The sequence below is a fragment of the Hemibagrus wyckioides genome, linkage group LG06, assembly GCF_019097595.1.
Source record: "Hemibagrus wyckioides isolate EC202008001 linkage group LG06, SWU_Hwy_1.0, whole genome shotgun sequence".
Lineage (NCBI taxonomy): Eukaryota > Metazoa > Chordata > Actinopteri > Siluriformes > Bagridae > Hemibagrus > Hemibagrus wyckioides.
This window is the reverse complement of record NC_080715.1, coordinates 38307068-38328929: the sequence shown is the minus strand read 5'-3', so window position 1 is coordinate 38328929 and position 21862 is coordinate 38307068. Positions and strand designations below refer to the sequence as shown.

Sequence of the window (21862 nt, the reverse complement as noted above, 5' to 3'; positions counted from 1 at the left end):
ATCAGCCATGTATGGGGCCCAGGTAGGGCTGGTTGGAGAAGTTGGAGAAGCTGGAGGAGATGGAGGAATTTGAGTGTGATAAGTGGAATAGTAGGAGAAAGGAGACCCAGTGAGATCAATGACTTCAGGGAAACAATTGGTATCGCTTCTCCTCAATTTGAGTGGAAGCCTCAGCAGTCGCAGGAAAACTATCCAAGAGACTATCTAGGAGGCAGTTAAGTTCAGTTACCAGTTAAGTTTAGTACCTCACAATGCGACTGCTTATCAGACAGCATCTCAGGGTACAACTGAAGGGCCTTTGGCCTGCAAAGCCATAGCCACGGCCTACATGTATGTCCTAAATAGATAAATGGATAGGAAGCTAGGAACAGAGTGTGCAGAAGCCTTGAGCATAGGAGAGAAGAACGTCACAACAGTCCCCAGATATGACAACAAAAAGTTATGAGACTCATAGTAGAGCAAAACAACCGAATGTTGAATTAAAATTAGTAGTAAAAATTCATATATACTATACAAACATTGTGCAAAATCAAGGTATATCACAGAGAGTCCACAGAGCAGAGGGAATAAGGCCCTGAGTAAGAAAGGTGACTTACCTATGTAAAAGGAGTTGAGCTGAGCTGTAAGACTCCTGTGGCAAAAACAGGTCTGGTTCAGAGACGGATGTTGAGTGTGAGAAGTTGAGGAGAGATGATGCTGATGTGTACTCGTAAGATGGCTGTGTTTATAGGCGAGGCGGGCCAGTGGCCAAGTCGAAGTCAAATCAAAATGGAAAAAGAACCATTCTAGTGGTTGGTAATAAATAAAACGAGTTGAAAAAAAAAAGTATTGTGCCGTAATACCGTATTTACTGTATAAAGATGATTGGCACAGATGTAGTGAAACTAGGGCTGGATACTAGGATACCTTATAGTGCATGAAGTATGGGATGGGACTAAACTAATGGAAAATAGGATAGGGTGAAAGCCATAGCATTGATAAGCAGAGCAAATAAGTTTAAACAACTAAGCAATAAGTAAAACTAAGTAAGTAAATAAGGATAGCACATAGTATAGAGTTGGGGAAATTAATTAAATGTCAGGTAACCACAATGATCCTCACAATACAAGTACACAAGTGTATGGAATATAATAGTAATAAATAAATTGAGGGGTTGTTTTTATAGTATATTATAAAAGTTTCCTAATGAGTTAAAACAATCATGAGACAAATGAGCTGTAGGACGGGTAAGGATGCCAAGATAAATAGAGGGGATTTTTTATAGGTGGGTGCACTTGACTGCATCGGGCCTGACGCTGTATATTTGAATGCCATTTGGTGTTATTGTCTTGCTACAATAAAGGCAGTTTGCTCTTTCTCATCCAAGCCTGAAGAACTATTTTATTTTTATAGATTTAGTAAAGTTTTTGTAAGTGTTTAGCAGTAATAAGTAATTGGAGAAGACTTCAGAACCACCCCGCAATGTGTCCACTCAAATGGGGACTCTGAGTTCCAACACATTCTGGTGAAGAAAAACAAAATCATTACTATAGAGTTCCTTCGTGGCAAATATGCAGCTGTTCCGTTCTTGCACAAATCCTGTGAAATGCACATTTCTGTGTACACTTATTCACAGAAATCTTTGGTTGTGTGCTTCTGCTAACTGATGTTATGATACAAATGTTAACATAGTCTATAGGTGGTTGTGTTTTGATTATAGATTTGTGAAGCATCATCAGGCAGATTATTGTACATCAGAAATTATGTAAAAAAATATAAAAAAACCTAAGTAAAATTGTTGACAGCGCTCCTTACCCTATCTCTAAGGGAGCGCCCTGCCACCCTATGGAGGAAACTCATTTCGGCCGCTTGTATTCGGGATCTCATCCTTTCGGTCATGACCCAAAGCTCATCAGCACCATAGGTGAGAGTAGGAACTTAGATTGACTGGTAAATCGAACCTTCTTTACCATGCGAAAACAAGGTCGATCATCGACCTCCGGCCTAGGGTGTCCTGGTACCACGTGTACTGATGGACACCCTTATGCTTGAACATGGTGTTTGTTATAGACAATCTGTGACTAGCACAGAAGTTCAACAACAAAACACCACTCGAGTTAAGATCGGGGAGGGGGTGGGGGTGTTACTCCCAATCACGCCCCTCCAGGTATCACTGTCGTTGCCTACATGAGAGTCCCCCTGCACAACTATGGAGTGCCCAGTGCAGGGTCTCCAAGAAGGTCTGGGTACTCCACACTGCTGTTCAGTCCATAAGCCGAACAACAGTGAGACACCTATCCCCGACCTGAAGCGCAGGGAACCAACCCTCTCATTTACTAGGGAAAACTCCAACACATGTAATCATTAAAGCAGTAAATTGTGTAAAAGAATTTTCAGATGTATGAATATGAATAAATTAGTTCTGTTTCCTCTTAAAGAATGTTATTTAACTAGTTTGTGGAATATTAAAATCAAGTCAAATATCTTGAAGTAGTTATATGTAAAGATGAATATCTGAGTAATGACTTAAATTTCAGCTCAGATATTGACAAAAGCGGTAAAAAATTTAATATGTGGTTGCAAAGAGATTTGTCAATTCAGGGGACGGTTCTTTTATCAAAAGCTGAAGGTATTTCTAGATCAGTCTAGGTATCCTTATCCTTGGATATTCCCCACAGTGTCACCAAGAAAATGGATAAAATGCTTTTTGACTTCATTTGGAATAAACATGCCACACTATTTGAGAAAAGAAATCTTATCCAATTCCAGAGATCATGGTGTTTTAGAGGTATTGAGTGATGATACCTTAAATACAGTATTCAAAATTAATCTGATTATTCAATATTTAAAGTATTAGGACAGTATTTGGAAATCATTTCCCAAATATCTGTTTAAGCAAATGGGAGAACTCTCATTTTTATTGAAATGTAATTATTCAATTGAAAAAATCCCTGGTAAACTTGCAAATTTTCATAAAGAAGCTCTGATGGCTTGGAAGCTTGCTTAAAAGTATAATTTCTCCCCTAGGAGATACTATATTTCGAACAACAAAGATATTCTGTATAAAAATAAATATCTTTTTTTTTTGAGCAATGGTATAAAAATTATGTTGAATTGGTTAGACAATAACCAACTAAATGATCAGGGATTTTTATTATCATAATTTTTAAAATAAATTAAAAATACAGAAGGAATTTGCTGTTGTAATGCATGTAATCCCAAAAAAGTGTTGATTCTCCTTAGAAATACATCAGAGAAATATCTGAATCTGAACATTAAGAGTAAAATATTTATTGGTAATACAAATATTTTACAAAATATAGTCTTAAATAATTACATTAGAAACATAATGAATAGCATTGTTTATCCTCCAGCTCATTCTATCTGGTCTTCTGTGTTTGGAGACATGAATCGGCATAAAGATTGGCAAACAACGGATAATTTTTTTTTTTTTTTTTTCATCAGTAACAAAGTATAAGAAGTTTCTTTTAAGATAATACACAGAGTATATCAGTGAAACATGCTGGAACATTTCAGACTAGATATTGATTACTCTTGCAGTTTCTGAAAAAGAAACCATTTTATGATGTATAATTTAGTGCTTATATACAGAACTATTCTGGTTAGATATGAAATATTTAATGAAGAAGAAGTTGAATATTGCATTAGAGCTGAGTGTTTCTGACGTGATAATACACTTTGATGACTGTGGAACTGATTAAGATAAGGCAGATCTTATACAATTGTTCATTTTCATGGGAAAAATGAATTGGTCTGACTACAACCCAAATTTTTCTCATTTTATAAACGAGTTTAAGTTTTATTGCACTGTTTTACATAATTGCATCGCGTCAGAATTAGCGCTGTAGCGACGCGCACCTCCGTGTTCGCGAAATGGCGACGCTCACTTCCGGTTTGGCGGCCATTTTGTGCGGACCTGCGTGGCCATCAGCCGCCATTTTGTCTTCTCTAGATGGTAGTGATGGTGAAATGAAGCTTTGTGAAGCACCGAGGCTTTCCCCTCAACTCTGTCGTAAAATGGTTCATTACATGAAGCTTTTCAACACACTGCACAGTAGTGACATCTTGTGGTCAAAACGTTTAATAGCTGAGGAAGCAGATATTTCTGATTTTTGTTATAAATCAACCACTTTGTGCTCTTAAAACAATAAAAATGATTATTGTTTCATGTGTCAGTGTTGATGTACCTACACACTATATGGATAAATGAATCCATGAATTAATTACTGAAAAAAAAATGATAAATGGGATGGATTAACTTGTACTGTACCAATTTATATGAATCTGCTTTAATCAAGCCTTATTTACATACAGTTTTATCCTAGTCCTAAACCTATGACTTCATAAGGCAAAGCTTGTGTAGGCATATATATGATCAAAATAACTGGGCAGTGAAGGTGCTTTCTTGAAAACTGGGGAATCTGTGGAATGGAAGACATTAAAGATTTTTATTAAGGAACAGAACTTATTCAACTGTGCTGGGGCTAAGTCTATTTCATTTTTTATTTATTACTTCCCCTGCCTTTTGAGAATATTCTCTCACATGTGACTGAGGAGGCAGGAGTGCTGATGAAGATGTAGATAGACAGCCAGATCTTTTGTACGTGGAATGTTTGGGTCACTGAGGTACCGTTGAACCTCAACTGTGGCATCTCCAGTGGCATTTTTCATCCTTCTGGTTTCTACTATATGACTGTCCAGAAGATCCCACAGACCTTTACCTGAAAAAATAGAGTAATAAAAAGTGTAATGACTGTGAGATGTTTCATTTTTTTTTATACAAGCTTCGAAGCCTCTGTGTTAAACGTCACATCACTACTAGATGGTCTCCTTTGCCTTGTGTCATGTTCCTAAGAGTGGCTTTTATTGCTGCACTCTTATGACTGTTCTTCCTTTAAAATTTGTTATGTTCTGAATATATATCGTGACACACTCTGCTCTGGACTGACTGGGGCCCTGAACACAGACACTCCTTGACAGTTTTTTCTTCCATTATTTAGATAAAACTTTTCTAGGGATGCACGAGATGAAAAATTTAAACCGATACTGATAACCGATAAGTAAGTCCTTCTCATGGCCAATTCTGATACCCATAACCAATAAGTTCATATTTTCATATTAGAATTTTCATGTTATCTGCAGTTTGTGCACCCAGGAGAAAAGAAAATCTAAGATGCACTGATGAAACTGATATTTTAGTAGCTCTGGCCTAACTGTAATAGCAAACATCAGTCCTGACTCTTCAGATGTTTTTATTTTTTGTGTAAGGCACTACAATAAGAACAGAAATGGTTTAACGGAACTATGACAGAACTATTAACAACTCATTAACAGCAATTATAGCATCTGTTCAACCTTTTTAGTGCATGAGGATGAGGAAGGTATATAGACCTTAAGTTTTTCAAATACATCATAAATAACATGCACTGACATTTGTCAACCTTGAAAAAAACAAAACAAAAATAAAGTGTATCCTCAAAAGTGCATAGGGCATGGTTGAGATTTCTCTGAAATTATATAGACTACTTCAACATAAAATAAATAATAATAATAAACCTAAAATGATTTACAACTACTCAACAGGTCTTACCCTCCTCCAAAGTACATATCTTTTCACTTGTCTCTGTTTAATGTCTATTGTATTTTCTATTTGTTATGCGAGTGCATTAGTGGGAGATTCTTCTTGATAAACAGAAGCAGCTCTGCCTTTTCACACCCAATTCTGTTTTTCTTTTTCATCCATAACATTTGCAGCAGCAGAAAATAAACATTCACTGTCTATGCTGGTGCAAGTGAGACAAGGTCTGGGACCCGGGATTTGTTTCTTCTCCAGTATTCCAAGGGGCTCTCGGATCTAGGAATCAGGGGCTCTGATAGATATGCATTTATCCAAAATAGATTATGAATGAAGAAAAAAAAATTGAAGCTATGTTACTTTTTTGGTCTATTTAAAGAGACATTCAAGGCTTTATTTAAACTGTAAATGTAATTACCTGCCCTTCTGTTTGGCCTTGGGTCAGCTCTTTTGTGACATCGTAGTTTTCTTGAAGGATTTCTTCATACATTGCCAGCAACGAAACATTGCCGCCATCTGTCTTGGTCTTCTTCACTGTCGGCTCATCCACATTCTCTGATGCACAGCTTACCCTGGCCCGCAATTTTTCTGCTATTTCCCTTTTCGTTGCTTGGTCAAAATAGCAGTCCTTGTATCTAGGGTCCAAGATTGTGGCAAGATAAAACAGGGGCTCTCTGTAGATATGACTGAATCGCTGGTCTATGGCTTGCAGTAGAGTGGTCTTTGAAGTTTTAACCCCATGATCTGTTGCAACAGTCTTGTTTAACAGACGTTTTAAGGCTTCAGTGGAGGGGATCACATCAGCTACTGTGGCTGTAGATGAGCTAATGTCACTTGTCAGCTGTTCACATGGGTCAAGAATAGTCATCATGTTTTCAGTTAATGTCCATTGGTGTATGTTCAGAAAAGCAGGTAATTGAAAATCTACTGAATATGCTGCAAGGGCTCGCCTCTGCTCCAACAAACTTCTCAGCATATAGAACGTGCTGTTCCATCTCATGGGCACGTCTTGTTGAAGCCTTGTGTCTTTCATGCCCAGATGTTTTTGTAAGTCTTTGATGCTCCGGGTTTTAGGCCTAGCGCTAGTAGCTGCTGTTGCCACGGCTGTTTCATATTCTTTTATTACAGCTTCACCACGATGACGAGATATTAGGTTTGTCGTGTTAAAACTTGATGCCTTTTTACCTCCTCTCGGAATCCTTGCAGAACATGTGTTGAAAATAGCAATGGCATTGTCCTCCACTGCCACTGAGAAAAACTTCCAGACTGGGGAAGACATGTTCACAGATGATGACCTAATGAGTGTGACAGAGGCTGAGAGTCACTGCAGGTTAAGGCTGCAGTCACATGCACTTGGAAAGCCGATGAATCTTAGATAAAACAGACTGACTGATTGATTGATTTATCGGAGCAATAAAAATGACGTAATTTTCACCCATATCGGCCGATCTGTCTGATAAATATCGTGCATCCCTAAACTTTTCTTAATAAGCTCACCAAACTGCCAGTGAACTTAAACCACTATGTCTGAGTGGTTCTCTAAATAACACTCAAGCTAGTTTAGGAGCGAGCGTCACCTCCTGTAGATTTTGTTCTGGTTAATTAGAGTAGTTAGGTAGGGTGTGTTAACAAAAGAATCCGGGGTTTAATTCTACTTATTGGTGTTGAGGGCCCCCTCCTGTGGCTATTTCTGGTACTGCAGGCGTTGTATTTCGTGCTATTTCTGAATCACTGCTGTGGATATGTACTGTTATTTTCCCTCTAACTCATTAATAAAGTAATTGTAATAATATGTTGCAAGTGGATAATTTCGACACGTGTTTTGAACATATATCTAACGCATTTGACACTTTTACACGGTGTTGATGTAATGATTTTCCCCAAGTGTCACACGATCGTCTCTCGTGAATTTTGTCAGTGTCTAACTTTCTAGCAGTAATTAATTATGTGTAATATGGGTTGAACGAGTGTGTGATTTCTGTTTTTACAAAACAAAAATACAGCGTTAGTGGGGAAAATAACAGTACATAAATCTGTATAAATCATAAAGCAGCGAAACAGAACTGTTTCTCGGTACGGCAAGAGAAAAGGGAGAAAATGCAACGCCTGCAGTACCAGAAATAGCCACAGGAGGGGGCTCTCAACACCAGTAAGTAGAATTAAGCGTCGGATTTTATGGAATTCACAGACCAAAATCTTTACATTAAATGTTATTTTAACCCTGTTACACGAATTTATTATATACAGAAAAAAAAATTAAAAAGCGAAGAAGTTGCTAACAATGTGGAGTAAGAAAATATACAAGAGAGAAAAAATTTCAAATTTTTATGAGTAACAAAACAAGGGAAATGAGCTAAAGAAAACAAAGGAACAAAACACTCCAATCTAGTTTGTTTATTAACCCTCTATCCTATCTAAGCAAAGAAATAATAAAAACATAAATAATGTAATAAAATAAATAAAATAAATAAAAAACACAAACTACTTTAATGTTCTGAAAACATTGTAGTGAATTAAGTGATTTTTTCTGTTGTTGTTGTTGTTGTTTTTTAGGCTATACTCAATTCATGTGTATATCACAGCATTGCAACCTTTGTCCAAAAATAAAATGCGTTATTTTGTGCTAATTGTATATTTTATTTTATTTAAGACACTGAATGTTCTGGTGTAGTGAAGACCAGTAGGAAGAACATAATTATTCAATAGCTCTAGATCTAAACTAAATTAAAATTGTACGTTGGTTCAACTCAATTCAGTAAATCTTTTAAATGTAAAAAGAGCTTAAATATAAAATTGACGCAGCTTGAAGTTACACGGTAAATCCTATTGATGCTAGACATGTTTTAAGTAAAGAGTGTTGAGTGAACTCGTATATTCATACACACAAAACAGTTCTTGGTAATTTTACATAAAATTGCTTCAAGCTGAAAAAGGGTGATGCAAAAATGGTGCATGTATATATTTTACGTGAATCCTAAACATCATTTTTACCAGTGTAGGTAGTGTTGGTATTGATTTTTTGGAGTGTTGTAGATCTGAAACATGCACCCAGAAGGACATTTTTACCTGTGGCTCTTTGAAAGCTCCTCTTGTGGGAGAGTGTTTAGTTCATGTAATAGTAATGATGTATGTTTTAAATAAGGCATGGAAATTCCATTGCCTGAGGAAAAGTTTCTTGATGCATTTATGGTTCTCGTGGGACAAACACTGTAATAAAGACAGCACACTTGTAGGTTAAAGTTGTAGACAGTGCTACTAATGACTGTAAACCATAAAGACCAGGTGTGGTAAAAGTGTAACGATAAAGATTTTTTCATTGTTCCAGTATAGTGATTTCTAACATTTGTTAATAAACTAAGCTAAATTATACCAACTACTTGTTAGATTTTCACATTTCTGAATACTGAGAATAATATTATTTAAAGAAAAAGCCTCAATTATAACTCATTTCACTGTTGTACACTTTTTAAAAAATGTATATACTTTAATAAGATTTGGTTTTGATTTTGCACAAGATCTGCATAACTGAAACGCAGCTGTCGCATGTAACCAGAATGTGACCAACAATAAGCATCATGCAAATGCTAAATTTAATAAAATAAAAAATAAATCTGAGTTATTATTCTAATCAACAAAATCAGATTAGATTAGCATCAGTTAATGACATTAGCCACGTTGCTTCTGCAAAAATGTTCGTTTAAGGAAAGTGAGAAATTGGTGTCATGTTGATTGACTCAATGTTATTTCATACACTGTTAAAAATTTTCTGTAGAATTTACAGTAATTTACAACTTCAACTGTAAAAAAAAAAAAGTGAAATAACAAAACAGTTGAAAAAAAAGTCTTTTGTGTTTGGTACAACATAAGGATGAGCAAATGACAAGCTTAAATGTTCTTCTTTAACTGTATTAATAAATGAAAATGTAAACATCTTAAAAGGTCATGAAACAAACTTCATTTTAACAGAGGTTAGCAACTGTTCAAACCTGTATAACAGCCTTTTAATAACAATAATCAACAAATTCAGTCATAAGAACAATCCTAAAAAGTATTTGGTTTTAGTAGCTTAATAGTTTCGCCAGCAGAAACTCCTTAATGAAGGAGGACACATGAGGGTTCAGGCCAGAGTTCTTTCTTTGCACCATCTTCCCACTTCTTTTGCTGACTTGGAACTTTGAGGAGCACTTGCTGTTGTCTGGGTTTATCCTCATAATGAACCTTCACATAAGAGAAAGAATTATATAGATCATTTGATGTGTTAAGACAAAAAAAATGTCATCACTTACTCACTCTCAAGAATATTCTCTCTTGAATTTTTATCTATCCAGTGATCCAAAGTCTTTAGTGTCAAGTGCATAAAAGTAATCCATATGATTTGAGAGGTTTAAGACACCAAATTGGTAAATCTTATGGATTACTTATTTGTCTTCATACACTTTCTGAACTGGAATATTTTGGTTGAGTGGACTATCAGACGATGAACAAAAATGATAAGAAATGATAAAAATATTTTCATTTGTGATGAACAAAAGTCTTGATGACACAAGTTACATTTTTGGATGAACTTCTTTAGCTGTATTAACAAATGAAAATGTAAACGTCTTAAAAGGTCATGAAACAATAAACTAAATATCCTGACATTTTAACAGAGGTGTTTGTTTTACACATCATAGAAGACAATGTTAGCATTTTAATTTAATATAAATTGCCTTCAATCGCCAGCATCCATTTTTTGCTGCGCAGAGCTGAATCCCCCACAAAAAAATAAAAAATAAAATAAAATCAATTTTCCCAAATGTGTACACATCATCAGTGTGCTCTACCACAGCAGCCATTGCCAGTTGAGGTTACAAATGTGGTGTCAAGAAGGCCTTGCATCCTTACAGCTGCTTCCCTGCATTTACCTGCATTCAGATCATGCTGCTTTCACACGTTATTGATCACACTCACACAATAACAAAACACTATTATCAGAATCATCAGAATCAGAATAAGCTTTATTCTTTATTATTTCACCAATCAATCATAAATCTCGATCACTCCTCTCCTCTCCCTCACTGGCTGCGTTCCACTATCACTCACATGACGTGTAACAAAGCAGTCAGAGCTAATCAATCGGAGTCAGTCAGTACTTGATGGATTTGTAGCGGTAAGAGGAAAATAAAAATGAACCACAGTGTGGAAAATCCTGGTGGCGACGATGAGAGTGAGGATGTACCAGTACTGGTACAGAAAAAAAGGAGCACATTTCACAGTGTGGAACTTTTTCGGGTTTAAACCCGAAGACGATGCGCAAAGTGTCATGATTTGTAAGCAGTGCTTTGGCATCGTCGCAGCACCAATAATCTCTACAATCACCTCAAACGTCACCACAAAATACAGTATGAGTTAGCCATGAAAGACAAGGGAGCTACACCTCAAAATGCCATGAAAGACAAGGGAGCTACACCTCAAAACGCCATGAAAGACAAGGGAGCTACACCTCAAAATGCCATGAAAGACAAGGAAGCTACACCTCAAAATACCATGAAAGACAAGGGAGCTACACCTCAAAACACCAGCCGCCAGACCACACAAACTCAGATGCTGTACAGAGCATCGCCATACCCTCCAAGTTCCCAGCATGCACAAAGAGATAACAAACACTATTGCGTGTCATTTAGCTAAAGACGCGGCTCCAGTCAACACTGCTGAAAACGAGGGATTTAAGGCAATGATAAAGACTTTTGACAAACGCTTCCCATGTAGCAAGAATCGTGCAACCCTACTACCTATACCTATAACCTATACCTTAACTATAAGTCCGCCATGTTTATGTGCCCTTTTGCATGATTAACAAAGGCATATAGTGTCTCCACAGACACGCCACAGTGTTTGCATATGAACATTGCGGGTTCTACGCCAGCAATAAATGCATGCTGTACATTTATTTGGGGTAATAAATTAAAAGCAAGCGATTATATAGAGATTAAACAAATCACAACGAAACGACTCAAACTAAACCCACAAAAGCTCGGTCTGTCGGCTAACAGTGCACATGAACACGCACCTGCACCCAACGTGCTCAAACTCAGGACAGAGACCCGTTTATGATCATACTTCGATGGTAAATTATTCTAAAAAAGGAATGAAAAGAAAGAAATATGAATTTTTTTTCACAGAAGTTAAGTTTCCACCACAAAGTGCTCTAGCTCTCTGAGCTCGCCTCTACACCATAAAGTGTGGTCGCTGCGCGTCGTTAAGTGACACAGACGCAAGTTTTATTTTTTCTTTATTTTTAATAAATTAAACCAAAATAATAATATATAAGAGAAATATAGAAGTATCGCAGGAATATTTGTACACACCTTTGCAGCTGTCAGGTTCTTGCATCTGTGTCTTTAGGCTCATTGTTTTGTTTTGTTTTTTTGCTGTATGTCGATTTACAGTAAATGAAAAATACTGTATTTTAATGGCGCCAAGGGGATGTTTCCCATAATGCAACTGTACAATACAGTAGCATGTAACTGTATAACTGTCCTACAGTAAAATAAAGTTCATTTTACAGTTAAATACTGTGATTTACAAAAATTGCTAACAGTGTATTCTTTATTAATGACAAAACCCCTCTTTTTCATTTGTGTAACTAAATTGGACCTTGTTTGCAGGTGAAGCTGCATTGTATGAAATAAAGGCTACACGCTCTGTCTACCTGAATCAATATTTTGATTCAGAGCCGACTCAAATGTGACGGATGAAATGTACAATAGAATTAGAAAAACGGCACCATATCACTTCATGTGTTTCACTGACTGACCGCTGTGACAAAGGGGTACATAAAAAGGAAAAAAGGTGTGGTGAATTTTGATTTGATACAAGAGTCAAAAAGGGTCAAAGGTCAGTGAAGTCAGTGAAATCGAATCCGAAGTCTTCGTAATCGGCTTCTGCGTTGCTAGGAAACCGCTTTACTACGTAAAAAAAACTACGCCACCAATCATTTCGTAACCTGCAAATTTCCTCAGAACTCTACCGTGATATAAGGAGAGCAAACAAGATTGGAAATGATTTCTAGCATACTTGAAGTAAGTTCCTCAATATTCAAACTCATTTAACATTTTCTACTTCAACGATAATAATGACTGACATTTAATCTACTTCTTGTATCCTCGCGTGCACGATTACTAAGACTTTTTAACAAAGATAGTGATTAACACCGCGATATAAAACTCGCCATCTTTCTCTTTGGGGCTAAAGATTTATTTCTTTAAAGACAGAGATTGTCTCCTATAATCATCTCTTCTGCCTGGATTGTTTGATTTGCACATTTGTAAACCGTGATTATGTGTTTTCTGTCTCTGTATCACATTGTTCACTAGTGAGTCTGATCAATTAGCTGGATTTCCCACATTTGGTGTTTTTTACACTACACAATGAGTAATAAGCCTAAAAAAGGTGTTCCTCTGAACTCTTGCAAATGAGTCCGGTAGAATTAGGCTTCCTTATTCACAAAGTGTATTTCATAATCGAGAGTCGACTCAAAAGCTCAAGACTAAACTCTGCACAGTGATGTTGGATGCAAATGGAGTAAGGATGGAGTAAGCAGGGAGATTCCTACAGTCAGGTTCCTGCCAGTCATCTCAGTGCTTCACACTTGTCTTGTGGGTCATAAATTGCTGAAGAATGCAGGATGCTTTTTTTCTAAGCTATTATCATGCTTTTATTGTTTAAAAAAACATGTTTTTGAAGATTTTATCCCATTCAGCCAAAAATGTCAATCATAGCTGCCACTAACCCTACTCTGTTGAAAAACGTGGTGTTTATTGCAAATACTGTTTCATTTGACACTTCATGACTGACTTTTAACTGGGGTATATACAACCACATTTATTTACATAAGTAATGTTTCCTTTTTCTATTTCAGAGTAATTTTTCGACTTTCGTCTCAGATATTCCAGTGGCTCTGGGAATAAAAATCGAACCTCACCACATTTTCGGTTTGTGCCGGGAAGCAAGAAACAACTTGCATTTTTTGGATGAGGAAACCATTGTTTTCCCTAGTGGAAACAACTGCGTGCTCTATAATGTCCATCAGCAACAGACCAATTTTATTCCAGGTAAGCCTGCTAAGATCTTTACTTCCAGCATGACTTTTTTCAAAACAACCTAAGCATTTAACCCAAACGCTGACAGATAAATAGATACTACAATGAATATTTACCCTTTTTCCTTTTACTTTTATAGAGTGCTTTTGCAGCCATTAGATCTTTTCAATATAAATCAGTCAGGCCCACTGTTGCCCTGTTGTATTGTTTCTCTTTACTCAATCACAAAATATTAAGTGTTGAAAGTTTGCTTCTGTATTTTTGTATAGGATGTTAACAAGCAAGCAAGTTTACAAGACAAGTGTTTTAGATTTTACATGGTAAATACACCTAGTGTATATTTCTAACACCCAGATTTTTCCCCACAGGAGCAATGCCATACCAAATGGAAAAACAGGCCATAAAGGCTCTTGCTATTAGCTCCGACCGTTGCTTCCTGGCTGTTTCAGAGCGTGGAGTGCAGAGCACAGTCTCTGTCTATGACATAAAAAGTGACCAGTGCTACAAGATGCAGGTACTGAGAGGAGGCGACTTCAACGTCAAGGAGTTCGTTTGTATGGCTTTTTCTGCCGACTCCAAGTACCTGCTGTGCCAGGGTGGAGGACCGGATTGGATCCTCTTCTATTGGGACTGGGAGACAGATGAAGTCATTGCCACTGTGGACACCACAAGGCTTGGTTTTGTCAGTCAGGTAAACACTCTGAATGTCTTGTAGTTGTAGGTAAAGACAAATGGATTTTATAATACAAAATACTGAAGATTCTTCACCTCATGCATGCATAGAACTATCCAGAAAATTAAAATAAAACTTTTTCCATTAATCACCTTTATTCATTCTTTAATCAGCTGATGGTGTGTACAGAAAACAAAAAAGTTTATCTCATGGTCATGAACCTATGACATCTTTTCACATTAATAGCTTCACAGTTGTGTGTTTAAGTGATTGTGTATAGTGACTGTTGTCTTTACTTAATCCCAGGTCAGCTTTAATCCAGTGGACAACACACAGATTTGTGTGAGCGGAAAATACGTATTCACGATTTATCAGCTGGAGAAGGACCGCCTGAAAAAGATCAGCACATTTAAGATGGACCGTGAAAACAACAAGTCCCATGCGTGGCTGTCTGAGGATAGCATAGTCTTTGGGACGGAAACGGGAAAGCTGAAGCTGTTGAAGGATGGAGAGTTGTACGGTCTGATGAGGTAGCAATAGAGATAAATGCAGAGAATCTTTTCAGCATCCTCTTGTTTGTTCTATTTTAACACTTTAATGCTTGTTTCACCCTAAAGTATAATTTCTGGGGACTTTTCCTAATTCTCTGTGCTCCACATTACCTCCCTCGACAGTTCGAAGAACGACCCTTCATCTACAGCTGTATTGCCGTGTATTTCTGCTGTTATGGCATACTCTAAAGGCTTTGCCTATGCAAGCCACCTGGGGGAAGTCTGCCTTTATGAAAAGATTGAGTATGGTTACATGAAGGTCGCAGAAATAAGAGTGAGTGCATTCATATTTAATATTTGGTTTTTATACAAAGCAGTTTAGAAAGTGATGTAGCTGAGCAAATTCATGGTTAAGGGTCTTGCTGACGAAGCTACCTGAGCCTGAGTGCAAATAATCACTAAGAATTGTGTCCTTCTGATCTGCAGATTCCTCAGGACCCGTGCAGCAATGAGCCGAGTCTGTCGGCACAGCAGGAGATCAAATCAATGTGTCTGAGCCCCTCAGAGGAGACGCTGGCCATAAGCACACAGCATGGCCAGATCTACCACGTCAACCTCGCCTCTGTTGAGATTAGCCAGGTAATAGAGTAACTAAGACTGTGATGAGTATGTAGTAATAAAGAAAGCACTGTGTTATATTAGTATAATAAAAGTGTCTTGTCCATTTGGCCTCAAGTTCACTGTACAGACTCCAGTGTTTATTTTTCCAGAATAAGCAGGCCAACTTCGAGTACCTGTTCCACTCACTTCACTCGGGGAGCATCACCGGTCTGTCAGTCTCATCCTCCAAACATCTCTTCGCCACCTGCTCAAAGGATAACTCTGTACGCATCTGGAACTACAAGACCAAGTAGGAGCTTTTAATGTTTTATTTACATGACTTAAACTAAAGTTCACCAACGATGATTACAAGAACTTAACAACTTCCTTGGTTCCCTAGGGATACAGTCTCAATTTTTTATTGAAAATAATATTTTATCATATCATAATCTGCCTAGATAATATCAGTTTGATGCTGTTTTCTGGGAACTGTTGAATATATCATACTGTATATTATGAACAGTCATTGTACAACTGGTTCTCCATGTGCCTATTCCAAAACCATCACAGTATTATCAGACATGGCTACCAAAATGTCCACAGTGCTAGATTTACTGTGATGGTTTTCTGACTGTATGGTGGAGTTATGTTTTTTTTTTTTTTCTGCAGTTCTCTGGAGCTGCATAAGGAGTTCCCCGAAGAGCCAAACTGCATCTCACTGCACCCAAATGGCCTCTCCATCCTGGTAGGCTTCTCTGATAAAGTCTGCCTTATGAACCTGTTGGTTGACGAATTCTGCACTGTTCAGGAGTTCGACATACAGGACTGCAGTGAGGTGGGTTCTCACTTACCTGTATTCATATACATGTTGTAACATTTTCTATGCAGATGCACAGTAGTGAAACAAAGCAACAAGTGACATGTGGATAGAGATTTAACGATTTAAGAAGTGTTTAAAGAAGTCAATTCCTATGTGTCCACAGTGTGTGTTCAACCATGATGGCACCATGTTCGCCGCAGTCAGAGACAACCTGATTAGTATCATCAGCATCAGAACAGGAGACAAAGTGGACCTTAATGGCCACGTTAACATGGTAAGGTTCCTCTTCACCTCGAATCAGATGAGGTTACGGGGATTCAAAAATGCATACAGATTTTTTAAAAAGTGGGAATAAAAATATTTTAAACATAATTAGGACCGTTAATAAATATCCATGACTCATATACCTGTTTTGACCGTTTAGGTGCAGTTTGTGAAGTGGAGTGAAGATGACCGTCATCTGGTGTCATTTGGGACAGATGGTGCAGTCTATGAGTGGAGCGTTCTAGGCGGCGAGTGCACACTAAATGAGTCTCGAGACGGAGAGGTGAGTTTAAAAGAAACATCATATGAATATTGGACTCTGAACCGCTCAACTGCACAACACATAATGAACAAAAGGTTGACATGAACATGTACTGTATATTCTGTACTAGAAATTGATTGATTTCAATGTGGATTTTTTATTTTAGATCTTAAGAGACCTGGCCTCATTTGACAAAGCCTACACAGCCATCTCCATGACTCATTCAGTGCAGGCAGTCTTTGTTGGAACTGCTATTGGTACTGTCAGAGTAATGCAGTACCCCTTAGAGGAGAGCTGCTGGACAGAGTATCCGGCGCATTCTGGTCCCATCACCAAAGTACGTGTTGGTGTCATTATGATGTGCATTGTAAGACTGAGATCTTGATATCAGAAAACAAGAGCCAAGGAAGCAAGAGAGAACACAGAGTTTATTTAATTATCTTTTCTTGTGGCTTTTTTTGAACTTTCATTGTGTATACAGATGATTGTCACACCTGATGATCAGTATCTGGTGACTGCCTCAGAGGATGGCTCTCTCCTCATCTGGACAATCACTGACCTGGAGGGACATCAGCTGAGCACGGTGAAAGAAACATGTTGTACTGAGGAGGTCCTCTGTTCCAGGGCTTTTCTAGAGAAAAAGGTAAATATGAGCCATTAAAACTTTGAAATTGATGAAATGATGTTTCCCTTTTAGTAGTAACGCACTGGGTATTGCTGCTCCAGTGTCTCTAATTCAGTCCAGTGATGATTAAGCTTTGCTTTGAAGTCCAGCCTTTAATATTTTCCTGTATTAAACCTCTGTCATCATCCAGGACCAGACTATACCTGAGGCTCATGGCTTGATAAAGTTGAATAAGAAGCTGGAATGCAAGCTTAATCAGAGTCAAACTGACTATGAGAAAAAGCATGAAGAAAGCCAGAAGGAACTCCTCAAGAATATAGAGGGTCTGGAATCCCAAATTGAGGTTGGACTTTTTCTTGAATTAGTTTGTCTATGATTGTAATGTATTTTTAAATAGCAAATATCAAATAAGTACAAAAATGTCTTGATGAAATTGATGGTCTCATTGTAGAAGCTGAACATTGAGAAGGAAGAACGGAAGATTTCTCAGGAGAAGGCCCTGACTGAGATGAGGGAGAAACATGCTAAAGAGCTAGAAGATATGGGTAAATACACTCACTATATCTAAACATTAGAACACTATATCTTCATTTCCAGTGCACAGATTTGTGTGTTCATATTTAACACAGAGTTTGGGTTTTAAGGTTTATTATATCATTGAGTCTACTAAAATGTTTTGCTCTTTTCCTCTACTGAATGGCACATGAAAGTTCAGCAGCAGTAGAACAATTTATTAATAAAATAATACCATTTATTTTTCGGAGCTTAAAACAGTATGTGGTGTAAATTGTTTTGCTAATTTTGTTCTTAGAAAATAAGCATGCAGAGGAGACATTTCAAGCCTTAAAGGTCCAGGAGGATTTAAAACAGAAATTAGACGAGCTGCACAAGGATTATGGGAAGAATTTGCGTAAGGAAGAGGACAGTAGTTTCTGTATCATGGACAAGAAACAGAACATGATACAGAACGAGGTACCTCTGATCACCATCAACAACCGGCTGGATGAACTGATCGAAGACCGTAATAGGCCGACTGGAGAAACGGCTGAAACCGAAATCGAGCAACTGAAGAACAGGATTAAAGAAAAAAACCTGTTCTTCAAACAGGTGAGGAGTTTAACATACAGTTAGTACTTTTAGTTTTTATACAGCATCTACACTGAAAGGCTAGAATTGAGTAACAAATAAATTAAGGCCTAATAAGTGAAAATTAAATGAAAGTGGAAGCGTGTACAAACTTTTGTTTTGATTTTAGCTCAAGGCTGAGATGGAGGAGAACAACAGCAGGAACAAGGAGGTCATTCACCAACTGAAGGAGAAGCTGAAAGTGAAGGGAAATGAGCTGTGTACAGAGAGGCAGAGGGTTTGTTGTACCACAATATGATTTGTTTATGATTAATAATAATTTAAAATAAATGCCTTGTTAATTCAGTGCCATAATTTAGCAGGTACTGTTATTACTTATATTATTGATGAATTTAACCATTGTTGCCATTGTTCTTCAGGTCAGAATCTTAAAGGTTCTGGTGGACAGGATGAAGGCCGACATCCAGACATGCTCAGACTTCATTCAACGGCCGAAGATGCTGAAGGAGAACTTCATTAAACTCTACAAACGCTACATCAAGGGAGCAGATGTGAGATTACTACATATATAAACATATACATAGACACATACACTGACACACACACACACAGCCCAGTATACGTACAGCTTACTGAGTGTGATGGCTGCACTAGGTGACCATCGGAGAGAAGACGGCCGTACAAGAGCAGAGCACCAGACAGAGGGAGGAGCAGCAGAGTTCGGTGGTCCCGCCGATGAAACGCCAGGCTTTTCAGCCCAGACCTCCACAAACACCTCGCCCCATAATGCAGAAGGTATGATGGATCAACTTTTTAACCATATTCAATTTTCTTCCTTCTTTTTCCTTCTTGAACAACACCTTAGAGATCAGGCGTGTCTGTCACTTATTCAGGTTCACCATTAAGGGGTGTATTTACTCCACTAACTTCTGTGCTCAACTGCTCAAAAGCAGGAAAATGGCATGAATGCACAGCAGTAGTATCCGAGGAATACAAGCACATTTGCTTTTAAATGTTAGTTGTATAACAAACTGGAGATGGTTCAAGAAGAGTGATAAAAACAGAAAAAAACCTACTGATGATAATTCTAGGTGAAAATTGCTGCTTACTGTCGTATTTTAAATCTTATAGCTTCTATTTTTTGACTCATGAGGCATGCAAAATCATTGCTACTACAATCTTTGGGAATTTAGCATTTGTTAGTGTTCAAAAAGGGTAATATTTAAGAGCCCACTCTTATTTTTAGTATGTTCAGATTAAACAGAGAAAATCTTAAAAAAAAAAAGAAGTTTGGTTGTAATTAAGGGATTCTTTAAATAAAACAAGACTACTAATTTATGCTTACAGTTCACTTGCACTGTAAGTTTGTTTGAGGCAGTAACCAGGATACATTTGTCAAGTATATATACTTTTTGGCCCTTTTATCAGGTAAACCTGGGGACACAGGGACAAGGACAAGGTCTTGTCAAGGTCTTGTCGAGCAAATACTGTGTTTGGTTAATGTAACTCGGTGTAAACCTGTATGAAGAAAGGTAATATTATTATATACATGGAGCAACAGAATGATCACCAGGCAGGGGAAGACTTTCTGGGCTCAATATCCCGAAAGTGAACAAACTCTTACTCAATAAATAAACAGAATTGGATACTGTATGCTCATAGCTTGACCTGCTAACAGTCTGAATAATTTTGACATGGTTTTGCATATGTGTGTAGAGGAGAGCCGTGCCAACAAACGACCTCTACCAGGAGATGAACGAGATCTACCGAGACTGGACACGGTACAGCCGGACTGTGAAGACCAATGCACATGTCCGCAGTAAGTAGCAAAGAAAGATGAATATATTTTATTACACTAATATACACTTTGTTATTTTGGTGGGATTGGTAGTTTTGGGTTAGCATTGTGAACATGTGCTTTAAAAGCATATGTGCTCTCTGTGTTTTTTCCAGTCACAAAGGAATCACAGCAGAAATCTGGAGGAGTAAAACTTCCACCCATAAAACCTAAGATCACAAGAGGATCGCAACAGAGGTGCAGCAGTGCGATAGCTGCACAAGGTGAGCATCGGAGAGAAGACGGACATGCAAGAGGTGCAAAGGCCGGTGGTCCCTCCGATGAAAAGCCAGGTTTTTCAGCCAAGACCTCCACAAACACTTTGCCCCAAAATGCAGAAAGTATGGATTCACAGCAGAAACATGGAGGAGTAAAACTTCCACCCATAAAAACTAACATCACCAGAGGATCACAACAGAGGTGCAGCAGTGCCATAGCTGCACGAGGTGAGCATCGGAGAGAAGACGGACGTGCAAGAGGTGCAGAAAATATGGATTCACAGCAGAAATCTGGAGGAGTAAAACTTCCACCCATAAAACCTAAGATCACAAGAGGATCGCAACAGAGGTGCAGCAGTGCGATAGCTGCACGAGGTGAGCATCGGAGAGAAGACGGACATGCAAGAGGTGCAAAGGCCGGTGGTCCCTCCGATGAAAAGCCAGGTTTTTCAGCCAAGACCTCCACAAACACTTTGCCCCAAAATGCAGAAAGTATGGATTCACAGCAGAAACATGGAGGAGTAAAACTTCCACCCATAAAAACTAACATCACCAGAGGATCACAACAGAGGTGCAGCAGTGCCATAGCTGCACGAGGTGAGCATCGGAGAGAAGACGGACGTGCAAGAGGTGCAGAAAATATGGATTCACAGCAGAAATCTGGAGGAGTAAAACTTCCACCCATAAAAACTAACATCACCAGAGGATCACAACAGATGTGCAGCAGTGCGATAGCTGCACGAGGTGAGCATCGGAGAGAAGACGGACGTGCAAGAGGTGCAAAGGCCGGTGGTCCCTCCGATGAAAAGCCAGGTTTTTCAGCCAAGACCTCCACAAACACTTTGCCCCAAAATGCAGAAAGTATGGATTCACAGCAGAAACATGGAGGAGTAAAACCTCCACCCATAAAAACTAACATCACCAGAGGATTACAACAGATGTGCAGAAGTGTGATGGCTGCACTAGGTGAGCATCGGAGAGAAGACGGACATGCAAGAGGTGCAGAGGCGGTGGTCCCTCCGATGAAAAGCCAGGTTTTTCAGCCCAGACCTTCACAAACACCTTGCCCCAAAATGCAGAAAGTAAGGACCGGGAGGAGTAAAACTAAACTAACATCACCAGAGGCTCTCAAAGGCAGTGGTGAACACTCGGACAGGACGCATACCTACAGAGACAATTAAGGCACTTCCTTGCTGGAATCCATGCTTGTGTTTGAGTTTGGGGGGGTTTGAACCTGAGTAATCAAGAGTGCTCCGCTGAATGGCGTGAGCAGAAAGCCCCCCCCCCCAGGCACAAGCATGGAAACCAAAATATGGGAAAATAAAAATTG

General features: G+C 38.3%; 1 protein-coding gene across 1 annotated transcript; it reads left to right on the top strand.

The window, feature by feature from the left end:
- Positions 1-10969: 10969 nt before the first annotated feature.
- Positions 10970-21713, top strand: LOC131353849 (cilia- and flagella-associated protein 57-like). The gene is made up of 20 exons (XM_058390923.1): positions 10970-11189; positions 13501-13668; positions 14025-14347; positions 14636-14844; positions 15004-15154; positions 15307-15459; positions 15591-15730; positions 16090-16255; positions 16404-16514; positions 16665-16787; positions 16933-17103; positions 17248-17409; positions 17582-17734; positions 17843-17936; positions 18203-18498; positions 18647-18754; positions 18897-19028; positions 19132-19272; positions 20194-20296; positions 20431-21713. Exons 1-20 carry the CDS (start codon positions 10970-10972, stop codon positions 21711-21713), a joined length of 4407 nt encoding a protein of 1468 aa, XP_058246906.1.
- Positions 21714-21862: the final 149 nt, after the last annotated feature.

What these genes read in the sequence shown, in the direction of transcription:
- LOC131353849 (XM_058390923.1), top strand. Translation starts at nt 10,970, where the DNA reads ATGAAAGACAAGGGAGCTACACCTCAAAATGCCATGAAAGACAAGGGA. An exon ending in ATTCTGGTCCCATCACCAAA is followed by an intron (nt 17,104 to 17,247) that starts GTACGTGTTGGT and finishes TTGTGTATACAG; the next exon opens with ATGATTGTCACACCTGATGA. An exon ending in TAAAGAGCTAGAAGATATGG is followed by an intron (nt 17,937 to 18,202) that starts GTAAATACACTC and finishes TTTTGTTCTTAG; the next exon opens with AAAATAAGCATGCAGAGGAG.